The 23,910-nt window shown below is 37.0% G+C and overlaps 1 protein-coding gene across 3 annotated transcripts in view; it reads right to left on the bottom strand.

The window, feature by feature from the left end:
• Window positions 1-16,841: 16,841 nt before the first annotated feature.
• LOC124776609 (deubiquitinase OTUD6B) overlaps window positions 16,842-23,910 on the bottom strand; it is a 47,176-nt gene continuing 40,107 nt past the window's right edge. For 2 of the 3 annotated variants that reach the window (XM_047251680.1, XM_047251682.1), the window contains exons 4-5: window positions 17,657-17,876; window positions 16,842-17,351 (exon numbers count right to left, since the gene is read on the bottom strand). In XM_047251680.1, coding sequence (XP_047107636.1) covers window positions 17,160-17,351; window positions 17,657-17,876 — 412 coding nt within the window. In that variant the 3' untranslated portion in view covers window positions 16,842-17,159. The remainder of the gene's footprint in view (window positions 17,352-17,656; window positions 17,877-23,910) is intronic. The other variant, XM_047251681.1, reaches the window with a different exon arrangement.

Consider the following 23,910-nt stretch of genomic DNA (forward strand, 5'->3'; position numbering starts at 1 on the left):
TCCATTGTTTGTGCTTGGTACAGCAAGCATCATCCCTGTTGACATTGAGAGCTGGACTTAAGTTCTTGCTTTATTATTTGTAATAAGTTTTCATTCACTTGAAGAAATATGAGTTAAGTAAATCTTTTGTTTGTTGTGTTATCTACTTCGCTAATCATTTCTGCTCCTGTCCAGCTTTCCTACGATGACAGTTACTTCACGACTCAGTAGCCCACCTCTCCTTAGCATTGTGTATGAAGTTGTACACAACAGTAAAAGAAAAGAGAATTTTACATACATAACAAATGAAAAATGCATCTAATTTCCTATATGAAAACATGATCGAAGATGTTATTAGCTTTTATAAAAATTATGATAACAGCTGCGACGCCTGACAAAAAAAGATTGTTTCTGTGAAAGGTTCAAACACAAGAAAGGTTAATATCATGTTATTTAAATGAATTATTCACTGAATTAAGAAAGGAAAATCCGGACATTAAAATTGGAAGGTTGAAATTTTGCGAGTTGAGACTGAAATAGTGTATCATTGCAGGGGCATCTAGCACCCATAATGTTCGTGTTTATTTGCATCGCCAGAACGTAAAGTTTATTTGCATCACCAGAATGTAAAGTTGATATATGTGGCCAATCTTTGAGTTGACTGTATAGACCTTTTAGAAGTTCTGGTATGCAATATGTTGACAGCTAAAATTGTATGATCATGGGAAAAATGCCAGGATTGTCCAAGCAAATAAGCTTTGTTTAACATGCCTGACGAATCTAATGAAGACAATTTGATAGTTAAAATACAGAACACAAAGAATGTGTGACACAAGACGAAAAGGAAACTGTGACAATCATAAAACTACACGAAGATACTTTTGAAGTGCTAGTAGCTAACCACGAAAATCTGAAAATGCATCAGTTTGTTCCCAAAGCTTAAGATAAATTTATAAAGAACAAAAAGCAAACCTTGGCTGTTGATGGATGATTAGTTATTGCCAACTTTTCTGAAACTATTCCTTCATTGTTCAAGATGAACTACACGGTCACCACAGAGTAAACAAATGAGCCGTAGTTCATCCATTTGTGTTCTGTTATAAACATTAAGGTAAACCAGAGTCACATTGTCTGTGTCATAAGTGACCACCTTGAATACGACACTGCAGCACTTTTGAACTGCAATTTACAAACTACATAAAACAGCACTACCCTTCCATAAACAAACTGATATACTTCTCTCATGGTGCTGCAAGCCAATATGAAAACAAACAAAAAAGTTATTCACATTTCCTCTCACAAAGAAGATTTTTGACGTGATGTAGAATGGCACTTTTTTGCATCATGCCATGGGAAGTATGCATGTCATGGTATTGGGGTTACAGCAAAGTGAGCTGTCACAAAAGATAATCTCTAGTGGACCTATAAGAAACAGATTTTGACACCTCGATAAACATTTAAATTCTGCTAAGAACGGGTAAATGGTATTACCTAAGTTTTTGTGGAATTTTCGGTAGTACAAGAACTCTATGCTAATTTCCTGGAGGAAAGATTCCGTGCTTGTCAGAATATTAAAGGGCTCAATCTTTTCATTGCTTTATATCCCAGTCTCAAAACTTGCTCAAGTGTTAAGTTCCCATCAACATCCCCTGATAATAAACTTCGTCAGTGTCGAAAACTTGTACCATTGACACTTCAAAATAAGGACATAGTGGTTTGTGTTTATGTTGAACAATGGTGGGTTGTCGAAGTTGATAATTTTGATTGTCAAAAACAAGATGAACATGTTACACTTTACCAGGAACAAGGAACTCATTTAAAAAAGTTAGGAAGGATCCAGTTTGAATGCTGGTTGAAAGGTGCTGAAGAAGGTATCTCCCCAGGAATTTACAATCTAACATCCAAACTGAGAGGAACAACATAGCAAAAACTAATAAAATGAGAAAAAGACAGCACAGTTAATTGGCTCATTTCCAATAAAAAATAACAAGTAATCAGATATGCTTAAGTTATATAATTGATATACTTTTTTTCCATTAGCTCAGATGTCACAGATGTTAAAAAAATTATTTTTGACCCACATTCATAATTTAATTCCAATTGAATCTCAAAGTTGAAATTATTCTGGTCCACTAACAAAGATACTGTAGACCAAAAAAATGAAAAAAATCAGTTTTGAATTTTTTCAAGTGTAAGCTTCTCACCATTGATGCTCTATAGAAAGTAACTGTAGTATATAGTGTAATAGCACGAAAAGTATTAAGGCCGATAAATTACTCCTCCTTGGGAAAACAACTGTTCAAAAATTGAGTTTATTTAATTTGTGACCAATAACTTTGCGCTATTAAAAATATGTTAAGGAATAAATTCAGCTTGGTGATACCAGTTTTAGTTTCTAGGCCAGAGTGCTGAAGTAAATGCTTTTTGTCTGAAAGGCCTAGAGCCACCCATTACTGAACAATTAAGGAAAAAACACAGTTGCTTTCAAATGTGAAAAAATGCTTATTTTAAATAATATTTCCGAGTCCATTTACACATCAATTTTTTCTAAAATGGTCAAGCAACAAATGCTGGATTACTTGGTATCAATTTACTTTCCACTGTCATTAACTACCAAGGAACAATTGTTGAGTAACACACCATGTTGGATACAATCTAATCTGCCAAAGTATTCTGTAGGAAAATCAATCCAGAATGACATTCCAGTTTCACTGAGGTGATTGAATAAGAACTGGTGAAAAGACTCCACAGAAGCCCTGGCACTGAAATGCTTGGAAAGTCACTAGACTTAAATCCAGTTGAACATGTTTGAGCACTGATAGTCAAAGACTGAGAGCTGTGTCAAAAACTTCAACAGACTTACGGAATCTTTTTTCTTCCTGTGTGGGAGAGCATTAAGTGGCTTCAGTGTATTTGTGGCTCACTCATCTCTTCCCTCCCTCAAAGTCTCAGTGAAGTGTTGAACAACAAGGGATGGTGGACTTTGTATTAAAAATATAAAAGAAGCACAGTTAAAGAATCACCTAACAGAAGAAATACTTCATCTGCGAAAGAAGAAAATATAAAGAAAAATAAATAAATACAGCAATATACAGGGTGACAATTATTGAACTATACAAGAAAAATTGTCATAACTTCTAGACAGTTTGTATTAGCACGTTCAAACTGCACGGTTGGCCAAGGGACGTGATGGGAACTGGTATGGGCATGCAGGGTTTAGTTTAGCAACGAAGCCCACTTTCATTTGGATGGATTCGTCAATAAGAAAAACTGGCGCATTTGGGGGACAGAATTTGCATTTCATGATCGAGAAGTCTGTTCCCCCTGAACGGGTGACTGTGTGGTGTGCAATCTCCAGTCGTGGAACAGTCAGTGCAGTATTCCTCAATGGCACGGTGACTGCTGAATGGTATGCGAAGACTTTGGAAAATGATTTTATTCCCATTATCCAGAGTGACCCTGATTTCGACAAGATGTGGTTCACGCAAGACGGATCTCGACCCCATTGAAATAGGAGTGTGTTTAATGTCCTGGAGAAGCACTGGCTCTGGGGTGCCCAGAGGCCACAGGCATGCACCTCAATTGGCTGCCACATACTCCAGATCTGAACACATGTGACTCCTTTTTGTGGGGTTATATTAAAGACCTAAAACTATTGCTGAACTGAAAACAGCCTTTCAGGTGGTCATAGAGAGTACTGATGTTCCAACACTTCAGTGGGTCATGATGAATTTCACTATTCATCTGCGCCATATCATCATCAATAGTGGCAGGCGTATCGAACATGTCATAACCTAAATCCAAATATCTGGAGTGACATTTGCATGTTGAACAAAGTGTGTGCATGCCGTAGTTTGTAAATAATTTACAGTTTTTTTCCATATAGTTCAATAATTGTCACCTTGTAAGTCACTTAAGAATCAAATCAATAAGAAGTACAGGGAAGGTAGAGCAATATGGCTGCAGTAAAAACTGAAATGGAAATGGTTGTCAGAAAACGAAAGGCTGTCAACATTTAGAGTCTAAAAGGAAATCTACAGTTAAACACACTTGAGAGACTGGATAGATGGAGAGAGTACATTTAGAGCATCTGTGAGGGGGAAAAACCTGCCTGCTGATTTGGTAGAGAAGAAGAAGAAGAAGAAGAAGAAGAAAAGAGTGTCAAACTGGAAGATGGGATCAAGTATTAGAGCCAGAGTTTGACATAACTTTGAACAACTTAGGACCAAGCAAAGCAAATGTCATAGATAACATTCCTTCAGAATTTCTGAAATCAAAGACAGTTATTCAAGTTGGTGTGCAGATTTTGAGAATTGAAATATACCATCAGATTTTGGGAAGAAGATCATCCACACAGTCACAAATATATCAGAGGCAGGTAAATGCAAGAACTATCCTACAATCAGCTTAACAACTCATACATCCAAGTTCCTGATAATAATATATATAAGAATGGAAAACAGAAGACAATCAATTTGGCTTTACAAGGTGTGGTTATAAAACAATGGGCCTGATGCTATCACAGAGTAAGTGTGCATTTGCCAAAGATTTTTGATGTGGCTGAGCAACAGTCATACAATAATTTTTAAATGAACACACTGCCATTTGAGTTGTTTATTTAATTACAAACCAGGGTTTGGCCAAAACCTGCATCTTAATAAAATAAACAACAATACAGTCATATGGCGGTGAGTTCATTTAAAAATAGCTGTGAAGTCTTCTTAGTCAGATATGGCATCTCCGATGTCTGCAGACAAATCAGTGTAGCTGTGGCCTTTGTTTGTGTAAGAACTGTCGTTTTGGTTTGCCGGAAACATCATCATCATCACTGTAATCGTCTCCATCCAAGGATTAGGTGTTGTAATCATCTGTTCTTGTCTATCACTCATCCATTTCTTCGAGGTCTACCCAGTTCTCTATATCCAGCTGGCCAATAACTTATTTTATTTTTTGGCAATCTGTTTTGTGTCTGTCCACATCATCCTTCCATTTCATTCTATTCTCTTCTGTCTTGTCATAAACTGAAAAGATTTTTCGATTTGATCTTAATGTTTCATTCCTTATTTTACCAATTTTATTATTATTTTTTTGTTTTTTTGTATATCTCTTTGCATCTCTGCTGCTTGTGTACGTGATTTTTTTACTGTCCAGGATTCATAACCATATACAAGAGTAGGTACACCCATAACATCATAAAATTTCATGTGTGTTTGTTTTCTTGTTTTTATTCCCAAAGTTCTTCCAATTCCAATAAATAAAGCTTTTTCTGAATGTCTTTGTCATAGATGGGATGGTTTTCCATTCATATGAAAAACATAAGTCATAAATCTCTAAGGAATAAACTGGAAAAATATAAGTGTAATGGAATTGGAAAAGCTTGTACTGAAACCTGTGTTTTGCTAAAAGACCAAAGTCTACGGCGAAGACTGTTTACCACGTACATGAGTTTTTGAGTGGTTCAAGCAGTTCCAAGATCGCTGAGAAGTCAGTCAAGATGACTCATGTCATGCACTGAAAGAACATGCCATGGTTTTTGCATAAAGACAGTGCATAGGCTTATACCACATAATCTGTGCAGAGGTTTCTAACAAAGTACAGCATCCCAATGTTGGACCACTCACCTTATTACCTGGCCTAGTACCATGTGACTTATGCATTTCCAGGGTCAGATCTGCTTTAAAAGGAACCAGATTTCAGTCCATTGAATCAGTGAAAGAAAAAGCATCACACTTACCCAAGTAGCTCACAGCAGAAGACTTCAAGCACTGTTTCCATCAATGGAAAATTCACATGGAGCTTTGTAGGGATGGAGGGAAGTATATTGAAGGTGACAATAACTAAATATGAACATTTTTGAAATAAAGTGTTTTACACCCCGTTATTTTATAGCCACACCTCTTGTACTCCTTAAAATTACACTGCGATTGCAGTGGAAGGGGGTCGTTCTTGCCAGCCATGCTTCACAAGGTGCTGTGTGTACCTAAAAAAAAAAGCAGACAATGCAATGAGCATTTGGTGCTTGAGAAAAAACTAAGAGTGAGTGACTACTTGCCTGCACCACTCAACTCACTGAAATGTCAATCAAAATAATTTTAATCAGAATATATAAAAGGCAATGTCTTTTCTTGACAACTGAAGAAAGGCTCAAGAAAAATCAAGACACATTCATAGGGTTTTTCAATTTAGAAGCCACATTCAACAATTCAAAATGGTGCAAGATATTTGAAATTCTCCGAAAAATAGTTATGAACTTTAGGGAATAATGTATAATGTAAATCATGTGTAAGGGGCAATCAAAAAGGTCTATCCTAAGGTATGCCAATCAAGGAAAATCGCTGTGAGCATTGAGGCAATCATCCCACTGATTCACCAGGTTGAAGATACATATTGGTAAAACACCATGTCCTGCTGCTTGAAGAAGTCCATAATTGCCTGCCGCACATCCTTGCCCAACATGGGCCATCAGGGTCTATTTTAAGGAACTGAAGATGTGATAATCGCATCAGGACAATTGGGGGGGGGGGGGGGGGGCACACAGCTTCTGCCGTGTGACATTTGCAACAATTCTGGGACGTCCATTACCATGAAGCAGCAGTATCCCCAGTTGTAGAATGGTGGTTTTTGACAGACGTGCTGCCCCCTATACATTCTTCATTCTCTGATGGTCTACCAGTGTTTGCCATTCAGCAGCCAAGAAGAGTAATATCACATTGGTCCTGTTTGGATTTACTTGGTAATAATGTAAGCAATGTTCTTATTTCCACATTTACGGCAACAGGATTTTAATTTCTTGAGATAAATCCAGCATCAAATTGCTTTTAAACTTATTTACTAGTATTCTGTTAACAATTTTGAGAGTTTTGTAGCATGTCTTCCCATTTTCAATTGTTAAAAGTTTTTGAAGTCATTTTTACGAGAGCAACGGAAATGAAAACACCTCAGCTCATCACAACAAGACTGCCACGCCAGAAGAACAAAGTGAATGACTGTTACAAAACATTTTCAGGCAAACATCAGTCTAGCTTCCAAAGTAACATCGCCTCTTGCAAAGTTTCCTCTGCTTCCACAGGATAACCACAGCATTTATGAAAAGACTATGTAACATCAGTATAATCTTATCATGAGATTGTTTTTGTAAAGCCATTTAGCCAGAAGATGAGGTATTCCCTCGAAACGTGTAGCAAAATAATAATTAAAAAAACTTTACATACTAAAAGTTTTTACAATGTTTGATGTAAATATGGGTCTTCTCTGACATGTCATGTATTTTGTGCACATTTTATCCTTGACGTGTCTTTTCCGGTTTTTAAAAAAACTACAAATATAAAAGAGTGACATGTTAAATGTTCTGTAAGTTGTTTCATTCATATTAAATGAAAGCCCAATTTGGAGACACACAAATTCCGTCTGTTAATTATTGCTTTGCCTACATCCTGAAAAAGCAGCTCAGTATGTAGGCAGTAAAGCTTTTTAACTTCATTTTGCAGTAGGCACACTGGCTAATTCCTGTTGCCACAGATTATTTTTTTATCCCTCCTTTTTCTTTAACCCTCTGAGTACCAATGGTTTTTGCCTGGAACCACCATTTTATTTATTTTGTTTTATAGTACCAGTGCCTTTTGTATTCACTCTATTGCAAGAGAGACATTTAGTGGCACAATGAGGAACTCCTACAAATGTTTTTTTTTGAGACCAGTGAAAGTAAGTATATCTAATTCTGTAATGTAAATTTGAGTTTCTTCGACTCTTTTGAAGGATTTTGAAATAAAACCATTGGGCCATATGTATTTTTGATACAAATGTACATCTTTGCCTGTTCTTAGGACTATAATTTGTTTTATGCATTATTTTTGGGACTCAAAGAATTGAACTTGATCTGACTATGTAAGACATACTCCTTGACCATGTGTCAGACACAGCACTTCACTGTAATAAAAATTAAGAAATAAAAATCTCTGTAGCAGTAAGATGATATGATACTCTGACTTCCATATAAGATTTTTTTTTAAGGCAACATGAGCTAGAAAATAATAAAGGCCAGAGAAAAGCATTCTAGAAAGTATACCCAGTAGGTCAAGATATTTTGTAATACATTTTGAAATTGCACACCACTAACTTCTGTGTTAAATCCCTTGCACCAGTGCAGGAAGTAGAGTTAGGCGAGCTATCGTTGACAGCATTATCCAGACTCTCCATGCCAAACATGTTGAAGATTTAACACAAGTGGAGTAGTGGATTATGCAAAATTCTACCAATGTGTTGCCCACAGATTTTTGACTTGCAGGGCTAGTAATCATAACTAAACTGAATATCTTAATTTTATGTGCATACATTTAACTGTTTAAATATCTTCAAATTTTATAATCAACAGTTTAACATTGCAAAGAATAAGATAAAATGTTGTAACTAACCTAGTTTGACGAACTGATGGTCTGCACACAAGACAACTCAACCACAGCACCATTACGGCCATTCTTCTTCATTAATCCCTCATACTTTACGCTTGCACAACATGCTGCATGCAGTTTCAAAGAAAAATACTGATCTGGTGCTGTGAGCAATGTAGCACTCGTGCTGGAAAGGATGACATCAAAGCAGGAAAGGCACAGCTGAGGACAGACAACACACTTCTCTGAGTTGATTATAGCATGGCTGACCATTATGTCAGCAGTTGACACTGGTTTCTCATTATCCTGGAAAGTGTGCTACAAAACTTGTTTTTGTCCATTTCATTTGCATACCAGCACACATTCTAAGAAAATGGTGTAATTTTAGTGTGATTTCCAGCTAGCATTTGTAGAAAAAGGGCATTATTTTAGTGTGATATTTATAGTGTGTTGTAGCATGATAACCATGTGCCTCTGCACTAGTGTTAGAAGACACTCTGCAAGTGTGAAGGGTACAGTAATAGATACACATACTCAAGGTCAGTCTCTTTAAATGGGGTGTAAAACATAACAAAATTCAGTAAAGAAATCTCAGGAAAACCTGTGCATTCTTATTGCTGCTTTTTCATACCAAAAATCAGTTTTTAATAATTAAGAACTTTTTGCTTATCTGTGACAAAATTAATTTGTTATTAATATGTTCTTATCACTACTTCATGCCGACGTCAGTTTCATTATTCGTCACCAAAGAGACAATTTTTAATTCATTAGACAACTCACTAGAGAGGCTCTTGTGTGGCATTATCATCGTATACATACAAAGAAATTCTTTCATGAGATGTAGTGGAAGACCTAAATCAGTAAGGATCAGAAAAATTCGCATTTTGCTATCGATGTGAATTGTGCCTCAAAATGCCAAAATGCAGAGCTACATATCAGAAAAAGCTTTATTATCTGCATACAATATCAAAACCGTAAGCAGTTATTGGCATTGTACATCATCTGGTAAAGCCCAATTTGAAAAATACGAGTGTACGAATGTTACCATGCCAACGTGGACTGTTGAATGGCCTGTATAACGTACACATCACATAATGCAACGTAGTACTCAGCCATGAGACATAGCGTTTTATAAGAAGGAAACACTTGCATGTGTGTCTTTTAGCTAAAGCTCAAAAAGATACCATAACGGGAACAGTTTTGATGTAGAAAATTAGCTGGTGGCTGTTTTGAGCTGTAGCTGCATTGAATACCACTAGAGGTCGGGCCTGAAGTACGTCTTTATGGTGAGATCAGACCCCCTATGCCGTCAATGCTAAATTCTTTCCACTTTTAACCCGTTATTTCTAAAACTATTGAAGATATCACCACCAAATTTTTACCAACTGATTATCTGAATGTATTTAGTTCACTGATCTAGAATGGAAAAAGTACACATGGTGAAAATTGAGATACAATTTTTAATAAATATGCCTGTTTATTTGAACAAATTATTGTTTTTTTACAACATAGCATCAATTATATAACTCTCAAAACACTGATTGTAGATCCATATAATCACCACCTCTTTATGAACAATCTCCATAAATTTTATGTTTATTGGTTCATGAGAAAATGAGTCTTTTGCATGGAAATTTAGCTTTGAGAAAATTCAAGTTCAAGTAGGAAGTCTATACAAACACACCTTTCTTCTTCATTTTTTTTTTTAAACTGGCTGAAAGCAGCCTGCTCCATAATCTGGTCCTTCTTCACCTTAATTCTTCTCTTCTTTCTTGCCTCCTTGGTCATTTGCTGAGCAGAAATTTCAGCTTTATGCACTCTTAATCGGTCCATGGCTTCCAATGCAGTTACTGTATTCTGCCCTATATTTCTTCCCAGCTGATCCAGGACTTTTAATCTCCCATAATTCCCATCATTGAAAGAGATAACTGCATCACACACAACTAATCTTAGAAGTTTTTATGCCTTAACACACTTTTTGGAATCAGTGTCCACACAATATTGTTAATTGCATCATTAACATTCTGTGTTTTGCCATGGAGGCATTTCTTTACCAAGTCTGGATGTACCAAGTTTCTGAATATTCGCCTAATGTCCTCCATTACTGCTTCAGGTGCTGAATGTTTATGTTTAAATGTATCTAATTTTCCTGCTGCCCCTACTTTTCTATACTTGCACCATGTATCTGGCGCAGGTGGGCACAAGCTATGTAGAGGGTTTGTGTCTGTGGATAACCTGTGAAAGTATGTTCCCCACACTGCTCTTTTCATGCTTCCCAAATCATGTGTGTTTTCTCTTATGACTTTGCCGTAGTATTCCTGAAATTCATCAATAACTTTATCATTAAGCCGCCTTCCAGCATATTTTATACTTTTACCACCTCACAATTTGGTGTCGCCATGTTTCTTTTTCAGCTGCTGAAGGCGGGCTCCCATCTTTTTCTTTACATGGCCTACACATTCAAGTTTTGTAATAGGTTCATCATAGGATTTGCTTTTTAAAACAGTGTTGACGGATTTACAGTCTCCATCACCCAGAAATTTCATGTATCGAACACCTCACTCTGATTGTGATTGATGAAAAATAGCCATAACTGCTGCGACCTCCATACTGCCACTTGGTCCCACGTAGTTTGTATACTTAACGTACTGTTCATTGTAACGTAACTTTCTTACAAATGGGCAGACATACTGTATACATTCATTGCTACAAGATACAAAAGTGTGAAAAAATAAGCAGTCCATCTTCAATGCCTAGGTTCTTTATGACAACTGTTAGATTTTTATCTGTTTCAGCACCCAGCATAGCTACTGTTGCCTAACACCACCTGAACCTCTTCATAGCTTACCCTCAACTTCAATTTCATCAGGGAGAGTAGCTGTGAGCTACAGCTGATGAATACAGTGTTATACCCAGTCGTTTGCTTCCAGTCTACAGGACATTTCCTTATTCCCTCGAGCATTGTGGTAAAACACAGATTCCCCTTGCGGGGTGAGAGGAAAACGATACTCACTCCCTCTAAACAATCCTGTCAGTATCAAATAAAGATTTCAACACTGTTTTTCTTCCAGCTGGATTGTAATGTAGCATGATCTCAATGGGCACAAAATTAATAAATCACAACTGAGATTTCTATGACCAGGGCACATTTAAAAGAGAAAATTTTTTAATTCTTCTTTACTAAAACGTAATTTTTGCCATTATATATAATGCTGACTGACTCCAATGGAATGCATAAAGGACTGCACAATGCAATGTGGTTACCACCATACCACGCAGCCTAACAAAATGAAAAAAAAGGCTGCAGCCTAACAAAATGAAAAAAAAAGGCTGGACTTGTCAGAGTGGAGCCCAATTTGGACAATGAAGAGTGCCAATAAACAGTCCATAATATTAGCTAATATAAGAAATGCATTATCCTCGGTGAAAGACATTTAGAATGTGGTGTTGAATTACAGTAGACAACTATTCTACAATGCCAGTTTTTAAAACATACCAGTTAATAAGATTATGACTTGTGTGATATGTATGACAGTTTCTGTGTGAACATGGCAAGTTTCATCTTTAATAAATCCATTAGGTTGAATTGCAGAGTTTTACAAGATACAATGTAAAGATGTGCTGCTTCATTGCAACAACTGTTGCTTAGTTTCCATGACAATCATAAAAACTGCCTTTCCATAAGCAGGTGATGAAAATTTGGATGTCACAAACTGTTCTTAAGCTCTCAGGAGACCTCAAAATCACTCTTCTTCCACCAGGATTTATAAGACAACGAAAACAGTGTTGAACAGTTTTTGTGACGGAACAAAGTGTTTAGCTCACAACCTAGTGCAGATCATCATCATAAGTCACTATATAAGCTTCCCTCAATGTAATGGAGCAGATCTGTGAAATTATTAAGATAAGCCAATTTAATAAATACTGTGTAATAAACTTTCTTTTGTCTGTATGGCTACAGTGTATGGAGACAACAATGATCCCCCCCCCCGGTGCGTGTGTGAGAGTGTGTGTGTGTGAGAGAGAGAGAGAGAGAGAGAGAGAGAGAGAGAGAGAGAGAGAGAGAGAGAGAGGCCAACAGTCTATTTTTATATGTGCCTGGCTAATGTTCAACAGCACATTTATATGGTGAGTACCAATCTATCCTAGTTCATATTGTAATTGAAAAGTAGCTGGTAACAATCACGTGACTGCCGCAGAAGAAATAATTGTGGAAATATCATTTGAAATTTCGAAGATTTATTTTGTTTAATTAGGAATGACAGAAAGAATGATATTTATTTTACTGTCAATGAATACATTCATTGAAATTAAATGATGTATAAATGATATTCATTTTATTTTGTTGACTTTAATTATGGGCAGACAGTATTTTTTTTCTGTCTTCAGCAGAAACAAATTTCTTAGCTGCCCAAGTTGTGAGCATGCAACACACAACTGTCCATATGGAGGGGGGGGGGGGGGGGGATTTTTTTCTAGACTCAAGCAGCACACTTCAAATGATTGATCTTGTGCCTTGTTGATAGTCATTGAGAATGCAAGTCGAATGGGTAACTGCAGTCATCTGAAATCAAATGGCACATTGGCAGAAATCATGGGAATGAGTGGAATGAGCTCATCTTCTCCGTTCGACTTTCCGTTAAGAATAGTTACCTTGATGACATTCAGCATCAGTGTCTTCACGGCAAGTCTTATTCCATTACACAGTTGGTCGTGGATTAATGTTCTACATAACGTTCCACAAGAGAATAATTGATACACTGGCTTTGAGCAGCAATTTGTGCAGTATCACACCTGGAAGATCTAACGAATTTAAAAAATCACTTGTATACTGAACAACTTCGTCCATATTCATGTCAATCACTTTACACATAATAGAATTGCCTGCAATTTGTTCTTGAATTGCGTGGTTGAATGCACTGTCATCTATGTTTTTTGCTGCCAAAATAGCACATTCACAAAGCAATTTTTTATTTTTATAATAGGGTGACAATTTGTGGAAACTTTCTGAAAGACTTGTTTGATGGATGGCACAACGATACAAAAGTTGAATGAAAATTAAATACATTTTGTGGTAGCATCGACTGATACTTTTACTTCACCAATGTTCAATAGCTGTTGTGAAAATGTGGCTGCAGACATATTGCACTGCAAATATACATGCACATTGGTCTTTAATGTACAAGGTGTACAACTTTGCTTCCGCCATTTGCCAATAGGTGGCAACAACGGTAAGTAGCGGTCGAAAGAAACAGATCACAGACATCAGGCAGTGAGCTTGGACCTCAGGTCAACATAATCTCATTCAAACATTAGTCACTTTGTGTTGCATCATTAAGTTGTGCTTTATTGGAAACGTCAGTAATTCTTGTCATTTGCGGGAGATGTTACTGTTTTGTTTCCATATGAAGAAAACAGCAGCTGAGTCTTATTGAATGCTCTCAAGTACGTATGGCAAGGACGCTATTAGTGAAAGAACATGTCGTGACTGGTTTCAACGCTTCAAGAACTGTGATTTTAATGATTTAGACTGGAATAGTGGTGGAAGAGAGAATGTTTTCGAAGATACAGAATTGGAGACATTGCTGAGTGAAGACTCACGTCAAACTCCAGAATAATTGGCATGATTAGTAGGAGTGACACAGCAAGCCGTATCAAGATGTCTCAAGGCTATGGGCTCAAAGCCTTTTCTGATATGTAGCTCATCTGGATACAATTCGCTATGAAACAGCGTTTGTGTTTGTGAACAGTTGCTTCAGAAGCAAAAACGGAAGGGATTTATGCATTGCATTGTGACCGGGGATGAAAAATGGGTTCATTACCATAACTCTAAATGCAAAAAATCATGGAGATACCCCGGCCATGCTCCCATGTCGGCGGCCAAACTGAATATTCATGGCTCCAAGATCATACTCTGCATTTGGCGGGACCAGCTCGGCGTCGTGTAGTATGAGGTGTTACAACGAAGTGAAACAATCACAGGTCTTGTTATTGAATGTAATTAATGCATTTAAGCAGAGCATTAAAAGACACAATGGCCACAATACAGCAAGAGGCATGATAAAGTGATTTTGCAGTGCGACAACACTTGACCCCACATTGCAAAAGAGGTCAAAACGTACTTGCAAAATCTAAAATGGGAAGTCCTACGGGCAATAGAAGCTCTTTTATCTCATCCCATGCTGGATTGCATGTATATGTGATGAAAAAGTAGGGGCAGCCAAATGAATGGACATGTCATGGAATATTCATGCAGATGTCGTGGGCACCCACAGAACATTGCTGGAAGTATGACCATTTTACCAGCATCAGAAACATTTTCATCATTTGGAACTACATCTCATAAATGAATGTGTTCTTCTGAACACATACACAACAATGTTTGATGTAAGCAAGTGAATAACAAATGTTTGGATTCAATTTTGGCATACATGCCTAATATGTATCGATGAAATAGTTGATGGCATTGCAGAATATGTTTGCTTCCATTCTGAGGTATCATTATGCAGTATGAATAATAATTCATTGGGATAGGGAGAGAGAGAGAGAGAGAGAGAGAGAGAGAGAGAGAGAGAGAGAGAGAGAGAGAGAGAGAGAAGAAAAATGTAAATTTCACTTACAAATGTTTGAAAGTGAAAAGGAAAATAATATTTTCATTTGATAAAATGAAATAAAGATATCTGTATTTACCTGTAACTGAATTGATTTGCATAATACTCAAGTGTTATCCATTCAGCTCTTCCCAAAAAATTATAGGCTATTGCAGCACATCATATGATCAACGTGTTTCAGCAACACGTTGAGCTGTATTATTCCGTCATTGAAGAATTTTATCACACGTTTTGTGTTACTCACCAACTATGACAATCACAGCTTCATTGATGGTAGGTCCATTGTAGCATCCAGCATGCTGTCCAAGTAGTGTTTTGTCGACTCTTATTTTAAATTCGTAATTATCCACCAGTAAGTTGTTAAAGTTTTGCAAACTTTATCAATGCATTGTCTTGGTGGGAACATGTTAGCAAATAGGATATAATGTGGTGTTTGGTGCCTAGAATTGCATTGCAGTGTTGATCCGTTCGTGCATCGTCACCCATACAGTAGATTTGTAGAAATTTATGTTCAGTGTCCGAAATCAGTAGAAATGAACCAAGATGGTGAGATATTTATTCTTGAATTTTGAAAGTAAGCATCTACCGATTAAGGAAAACACTACCAGCTCTGAAAGATGTCATTTGAAATGCTGAATTATATTTGTGAATGTTCTGCAAACAGCGTCTGGAGCCAGATGAGTCACCCAAAAGCAATGACAACAGTGGATCAGGTGGTGGACACAATGTCAGCAATTTAACGTTCCCATTCGTGCAGCACATTCCTGGTGTTTCATTGTTGAACTTGGGTGAACTGCAATGCCCACACACCTTATCCATTTTGTTGATATTTACACTGGGATTTAAGTGTAGTGTAATGCCAGCAAGCTGCGCAACATGAGCTGCTTTCAATTGCAACTCTTACATGCTCAATGTTTTCATGAGTATGCAATGTCTTTGGATTAACAAGCTTCTTCATTGCTTTTGACGAAACCTCTTCAATTGCTTTTCATTGTACAGGGAAGTGGCACTCGTCAGCCACAGTTAATTTGAAAATGGGTGTAAAAAACATGACTTGCACATAAATACTATCATTTTGGTAAAAATTCTTTTACAATGTATGCACAATGCTCTGGTGTTCACTGCATCATTGCTATTTAATGTTAAAATGACAGGAATGTGGTCAGCTGCATCCCTGCCACTTTCCATCACCTTAGCACAATACCTGCTCTTTTCAAAATCTTTCTTTACTCTGGCACAACCTGTATATTTGTCATATAAAGATTTTTTTTTTAGTACATGATCAAATGCTACTGCATAAGCATGATTTGGATTTGGATTTTTTTTAAAATTAGCAAGTCTTAACAAATCCCTTTTAAAAGAATTTAATTAAGACAATCCACTGTATAAATATGCTTCAAAGCACATACCACATTTTGTTCTAGTTGCGTAACCTGAGTTTACAAACCTTTAACCATCACATGGCAGCAACAATTCTGTATGACATTTAAAAGAGGTACATAGTGTGTCCAATCACATCTGGTCACCTTAAATTACATTTCATACCATTTCTATAAAAAAGATGTGGCAGTTTAAAAAAAGTCACTGCCACTGAATAGATACAGCAACATGCATCAGTAAAAGATGCAACTTGACACAAAGCAATTCAGAAAAAGTATTTTTTCCCTTCACCCCAACAGTAAGTGGCATACCTCTTGCAGCAGATAATAAATCTGAAAACTCAGCAAATTACCAAATTCTAGGACAATAGTTTCATGACACCTGAAATTTGTACAGGCTTCTGCATGTCTCATAACATGGTCACAGATATATAATTAAGGTTGTATTCTCCGTTCTGTTGCACAGGAGTAATAGAGTCAAGATATAAATTGCTAGTTTTCTTTTTAATGAGTAACAGAGTAAACAGTGGAATCCAACTAGATGATTAACAAAAAAAAAATTGTACTTGGCTGCACTTTGGGTGCAGTTCAGTTTATGTTACTTTCTCCTCTTTGTATTCAGGCTTCCAAAACCACTGTCAGCATCAACTCATATAGCACTCAAGCATGGAAGTGACAGCACACAGCTATTTGTAACCAACTCTTAAGAACACACCAACAGCACAAACATCAGTGCTTGTTTATTAGACTGATAGTGATAACTTGCTTCTCACTTTTGCAGTACGCAACTCATTTAGCTGTTATCACTTGCCTTCATCCTGTTCATCTACATAAGGTTTTACAGTGTTGTAATGCTCTCCTAATCTATACATGTGTCTATGATATGTCAAAATTATACTCTTTTGGTCATTATATTCTTCACCAATCACAATAGTAGGTCCAACAGCTTGAATAACTTCTATAGGACATTTAAGTACATGTGATAGAGCACGCAGCTGAAACAAATGAGAAACAGTGTCTACATTTATTTCTACATATAAATACCATGTAATTATGAAATATGTAATCTAATACTGTGTTCCCAATAGCAGCTTGAAGTATGGATAAATATTATGAGTCATGCTGGTTGGAACTAAATATAAAAGAAATTCTAAGTGATCTCAACTAAATTGAAAATATGAATATTTAGTTACTCGAGGACTGTAAAAACAAACGATAAAAAATCAGTCAGCTTAATAAAAGAAAATATTATGCCAATTTAAAAAGAAAGCTTTTGTGTCATCAACCAGTTACAACATACCTCCACTTGTCCACCCCAGCTGGATGTGTTGGCAATCTGATCACAGTATTCTTCATACTGCTCTTTTGAAAATGTATCCCCTGTCACAGGATCACTGAGAAATGGAAGAAAATCAGAGCAGTTTTTCCTTAAGAACTGACTGGTCAGCATCCTTAAAGTCTGATATCCCATTTCTTCTCCCCCAACTGCTGCCTGTGCAAAATCTATTGCACAATATAAGCTATGTGAAAGAATAATTTTTAAAATAAGTTTTTTAACCTCTGGTATTCAGCCACTTCTACAAATTTTAAACATTCCAATTCCACAGTCATTTCTCAAGATAACTGATTTTATTACTTTACAAAGATTTTTCTGTTTCCTACAAAAAATGTATATGAAAAGGGAATTACATGATAAACATTATGATCTACTCCAGACATTCCACATTTCATATAATTAATCATTTGAGCAAAGTAACTGCAAGTTTGAAGAATGAAACATTTATTTACAGTCACTGCCCAATGCATTGGCACTCTGTTTTGCACTTCTAATAGGCACTTCACTTCAAGTTGTTTGCCCAGACACATCTCCCATTCAAACACAAATTATGTTCTGTAAATTCCATCATGAAGGAGAGCCTTAAAGAATTGTGTAGAGAGCCACGTTAAACAACAGGTGACAGAAGCAGCCAATGCATACAACACCAAGAAATTACGATTTATGATAATCCTCTCACACTCATAATAGAATGAATTACTTCAACAATTACTTTACATACATATACCAGGAGAAAAGCCATTACTTTAGAGGGGAAAAAAGGCCTATACTGCTCTCCTTACTGAACTGAGCTGTCTCTTTTTTCCTTCATCTTCCGCTTCATACAAAGATTTATGCATCTTTACTGATTTCAGAGATTATTGATTTCAGCTACCTTTCTACTGAAAAATTAAAAGCCTATTTAATATAAACATTAGTGTTAACCTTACTTTGCATCCCAGGGTGAAAACAGTCTGATAAATTGTTGGAGAAGTGGCTAATATGGTAGTACTTTACTTTTGTTTTACATATCAACTTTACTTAATATTTTTAATACTGGTTCATGTGGGACATTAGGTTGCAAAACTTGTTTCTTGAAACCAGCATTGTGAAACAATGTCTGCCTATGCAACAGCACAAGTTTCTTCTCCAATTTCAACATTTTGAGAGTGCCCAGAGCATCAGTCCTATCAGATATGAAAACTGCCCTAATTGGTATTCATGGAGTTATGACATGTCTGCTTGATATCAGTACAAAATACAAGGAACAGGACTGTCGAAATTAATAGTGGCGGAGTTAAGACTTGTCTACTCAGTAGCAATAAAAAAAGGGAAGGAACAAACTTGTTTAAATTCATGATTGGATAAGGAGAAGATATTGTCTCTGATGTTCAGTGACCTTTTTAACAGAAACTATTGTGAATCCCCCAGAAGCTACATCATCCAGCTAAGAATATCATCACAATAAGTCACAGATCTTCAAACAGTACGAGATTCATTGAGGAATTAAGACACTAAATGCAAGAAGTGTTATTGTCAGAAACAGCAGTTCATATTGAATTTACTTTGGAAAGTGGAGAGTCTCATTACTCTCTTGTTTCTATATCACATTCCAAACTCCACAACTGGCCTATTTATACCAGATGTTCTTAGCTTTGTACATATTAATTTTTCTATTTGCACCAATAATTACACATCTTATTTGGCTCACTTTTGTGTTTGCACAGGTGTGTGTGTGTGTGTGTGTGTGTGTGTATTGTAGCTCGCTATTTTGTCAGTATCTTCATGATGCTTTTATACTGACCTCAGGGCATCTACAGTATTTTCCAACTACACACAGAAATCTTTATTTCTAAATTGTTATTTATTCCAGAATGTAATCTGCTCAGTAATGCTAACATCATCAGTCCTTCAATGTCCATATTATGAATAATTGTCTCAATTGCAGTACTGCACATAGTTTATTCCTGTAAAAATTATCATTAGTGTCCTGCAAGGCAGAGTTTTTATATATCAGTATTGGACTTTGTGGCTCTAAAACCATGACCACAGAATAAATACTTTTTGCCTCCCCCCATGAACCATGGACCTTGCGCCATTGACGGGGAGGCTTGCGTGCCTCAATGATACAGATAGCCGTACCGTAGGTGCAACCACAACGGAGGGGTATCTGTCGAGAGGACAAATGTGTAGTTCCTGAGAGGGGCAGCAGCCATTTCAGTAGTTGCAGGGGCAACATTCCGGATGATTGACTGATCTGGCCTCGTGACACTAACCAACAGCCTTGCTGGTAAAGCAGGAGTAGGTTTAATAATGAATAAAAAAGTAGGAATGCGGGTAAGCTACTACAAACAGCGTAATGAACACATTATTGTGGCCAAGATACATACGAAGCCTATGCCTACCACAGTAGTACAAGTTTATATGCCGACTAGCTCCGCAGATGACGAAGAGATTGATGACATGTATAATGAGATAAAAGAAATTATTCACATAGTGAAGGGAGACGAAAATTTAATAGTCATAGGTGACTGGAATTCAATAGTAGGAAAAGGAAGAGAAGGAAACGTAGTAGGTGAATGTGGAATGAGGGTAAGGAATGAAAGAGGAAGTCGCCTGGTAGAATTTTGCACAGAGCATAACTTAATCACAGCTAACACTTGGTTCAAAAATCATAAAAGAAGACTATATACATGGAAGAAGCCTGGAGATACTGACAGGTTTCAGATAGATTATATAATGGTAAGACAGAGATTTAGGAACCAGGTTTTAAATTGTAAAACATTTCTAGGAGCAGATGTGGACTCTGACCACAATCTATTGGTTATGAACTGTAGATTAAAACTAAAGAAACTTCAAAAAGGTGGGAATTTAAGGAGATGGGATCTGGATAAACTGACAGAACCAAAGGTTGTAGAGAGTTTCATGGAGAGCATTAGGGAATGATTGACAAGAATGGGAGAAAGAAATACAGTAGAAGAAGAATGGGTAGCTTTGAGAGACAAAATAGTGAAGGCAGCAGAGAATCAAGTAGGTAAAAAGACGAGGGCTAATAGAAATCCTTGGGTAACAGAAGAGATACTGAATTTAATTCACGAAAGGAGGAAATATAAAAATGCAGTAAATGAAGCAGGCAAAAAGGAATACAAACATCTCAAAAATGAGATCGACAGGAAGTGCAAAATGGCTAAGCAGGGATGGCTAGAGGACAAATGTAAGGATGTAGAGGCTTATATCACTAGGGGTAAGATAGATACTGCCTACAGGAAAATTAAAGAGACCTTTGGAGAAAAGAGAACCACTTGTATGAATACCATGAGCTCAGATGGAAACCCAGTTCTAAGCAAAGAAGGGAAAGCAGAAAGGTGGAAGGAGTATATAGCGGGTCTATATAAGGGCGATGTGCTTGAGGACAATATTATGAAAATGGAAGAGGATGTAGATGAAGATGAAATGGGAGATACGATACAGCGTGAAGAGTTTGACAGAGCACTGAAAGACCTGAGTCGAAACAAGGGAGTAGACAACATTGCATTAGAACTACTGACAACCTTGGGAGAGCCAGCCCTGACGAAACTCTACCATCTGGTGAGCAAGATGTATGAGACAGGCGAAATACCCTCAGACTTCAAGAAGAATATAAGAATTCCAATCCCAAAGAAAGAAGGTGTTGACAGATGTGAAAATTACCGAACTATTAGATTAATAAGCCACTGCTGCAAAATACTAATGCAAATTCTTTACAGACGAATGGAAAAACTAGTAGAAGCCAACCTTGGGGAAGATCAGTTTGGATTCCGTAGAAATATTGGAACACTTGAGGCAATACTGACCCTACGACTTATCTTAGAAAATAGATTAAGGAAAGGCAAACTTACGTTTCTAGCATTTGTAGACTTAGAGAAAGCTTTTGACAATGTTGATTGGAATAATCTCTTTCAAATTCTGAAGGTGGCAGGAGTAAAATACATGGAGCGAAAGGCTATTTACAATTTGTACAGAAAGCAGATGGCAGTTATAAGAGTCGAGGGACATGAAAGGGAAACAGTGGTTGGGAAGGGAGTGAGACAGAGTTGTAGCCTATCGCCAATGTCATTCAATCGGTATATTGAGCAAGAATTAAAGGAAAAAAAAAGACAAATTCAGCGTAGGAATTAAAATCCATGGAAAAGAAATTAAAACTTTGAGGTTCGTTGATGACATTGTAATTCTGTCAGAGACAGCACAGGACCTGGAAGAGCAACTGAATTGAATGGACAGTGTCTTCAAAAGAGGATGTAAGATGAAAATAAACAAAAGCAAAATGAGGATAATGGAATGTAGTCGAATTAAATCGGGTGATGCTGAGGGTATTAGATTAGTAAAGTAGTACATGAGTTTTGCTATTTGGGGAACAAAATAACTGATGATGGTTGGAGTAGAGGAGATATAAAATGTAGACTGGCAATGGCAAGGAAAGCGTTTCTGAAGAAGAGAAATTTGTTAATATCAAGTACAGATTTAAGTGCCAGGAAGTCATTTCTGAAAGTATTTGTATGGAGTGTAGCCATGTATGGAAGTGAAACATGGACGATAACTAGTTTGGACGAGAAGAGAATAGATGCTTTCAAAATGTGGTGCTACAGAAGAATGCTGAAGATTAGATGGGTAGATCACATAACTAATGAGGAGGTATTGAATAGAATTGGGGAGAAGAGAAATTTGTAGCACAACTTGACTAGAAGAAGGAACGGGTTGGTAGGACATGTTCTGAGGCATCAAGGGATCACCAATTTAGTACTGGAGGGCAGCGTGGAGGGTAAAAATCGTAGAGGGAGACCAAGAGATGAATACACTAAGCAGATTCAGAAGGACATAGGTTGCAGTAGGTACTGGGAGATGACGAAGCTTGCACAGGATACAGTAGCATGGAGAGCTGTATCAAACCAGTCTCTGGACTGAAGACCATAACAACAACAACAACAACAACAACAACAACAACAAATACTTTTTGATCTTATCAGTGAGACAGATTTCTAGATGCAAATCAGGAAAATTCTGAGCTTTTGGTTCATTTAACTACCACCTCAGTTTATTATCCATATGGATACCTTGAGACTTCACATGTAGAGTTCTGTCTAGTACAATGCACGTCTATTGATCTCCACATACAGTACAAATAAGTCATTTTTACATTTTTGGAAGTGCATGAAATGAATTTCAGTAAAATTACATGTTGAGCTGTTTGCTGTGAATCACTTGTAACCCTATTCCATTATTTTTCAGACTGTGTCTAGTGTGGATGTATTTGGGCTATTTATCACTATACTTCTCAGCAAACCTCAGTTTCAGAAGCATTCTCCGATACCCTAGGAAAATTATTTATATAGGTCAACAACCGTAGTGCAACAACCAGCGAACCTTGCAGGATAACATATTTAATATTTCCCCATTCCAAATTAATTCATTTGTTAGTGTGGCTCTTATTTGTTAAGACAAGATTCTCCATGCAAGGGGGTGCCTATAACGTATCATTTTAGTTCTCCTATAGAATACGAGGTATATCCAAAAATTAAGTTCTGTCTGTATTTCTCTCCACAGCAGCACTACCGTAATACGGCGGCTGTTCATTAAAGAATGATTTTTTTTTAAGATATACCTTTACTCATCCTCATAATTTTGATAGTCTTTTTCAAAGTAGTCTCCCATGAATGCAAATCACTTGTCCCAGCATGTCTGCCCGCCTCCGCAGCCTCCACCACTGCTTCTGATGATTGGTAATGCCTCCCACGAAGACATTTCTTCATGTTAGGGAATAGAAAAAAAGTCACATGGGGGCTAAATCTGGACTATAGGAATGGTGAGGGATGCACTTCACATTGATTTTTGCAAGATATTCACAACAACATTGGCAACATGTGGCCGCGCATTATCGTGGTGCAGCATCGAGCCTGCTTCATGGAAATGTGGTCTTTTGCACCTGATACGGACTTGCAATGTTTTCAGGACATCCCTGCAGTATTTTCCAGTTACTGATGTGTGTGCAGGTACAACATGCTGATAAACGATTCCATGAATATCAAAGAATGACATGACCATAACTTTCCCAGCAGAAGCAATCACTTTTGCTTTTTTTGGGGGTTGGTGATGGAGATTTCCACACTGAGCTTTGCTGTTTGCTCTCAGGATCAAAATGATGTAGCCACATTTCATCAGCATAATTACATTTGAAAGAAACTCCAGATCTTCCTCTAACATCA

This window comes from Schistocerca piceifrons, chromosome 2 (assembly GCF_021461385.2).
Source record: "Schistocerca piceifrons isolate TAMUIC-IGC-003096 chromosome 2, iqSchPice1.1, whole genome shotgun sequence".
NCBI lineage: Eukaryota > Metazoa > Arthropoda > Insecta > Orthoptera > Acrididae > Schistocerca > Schistocerca piceifrons.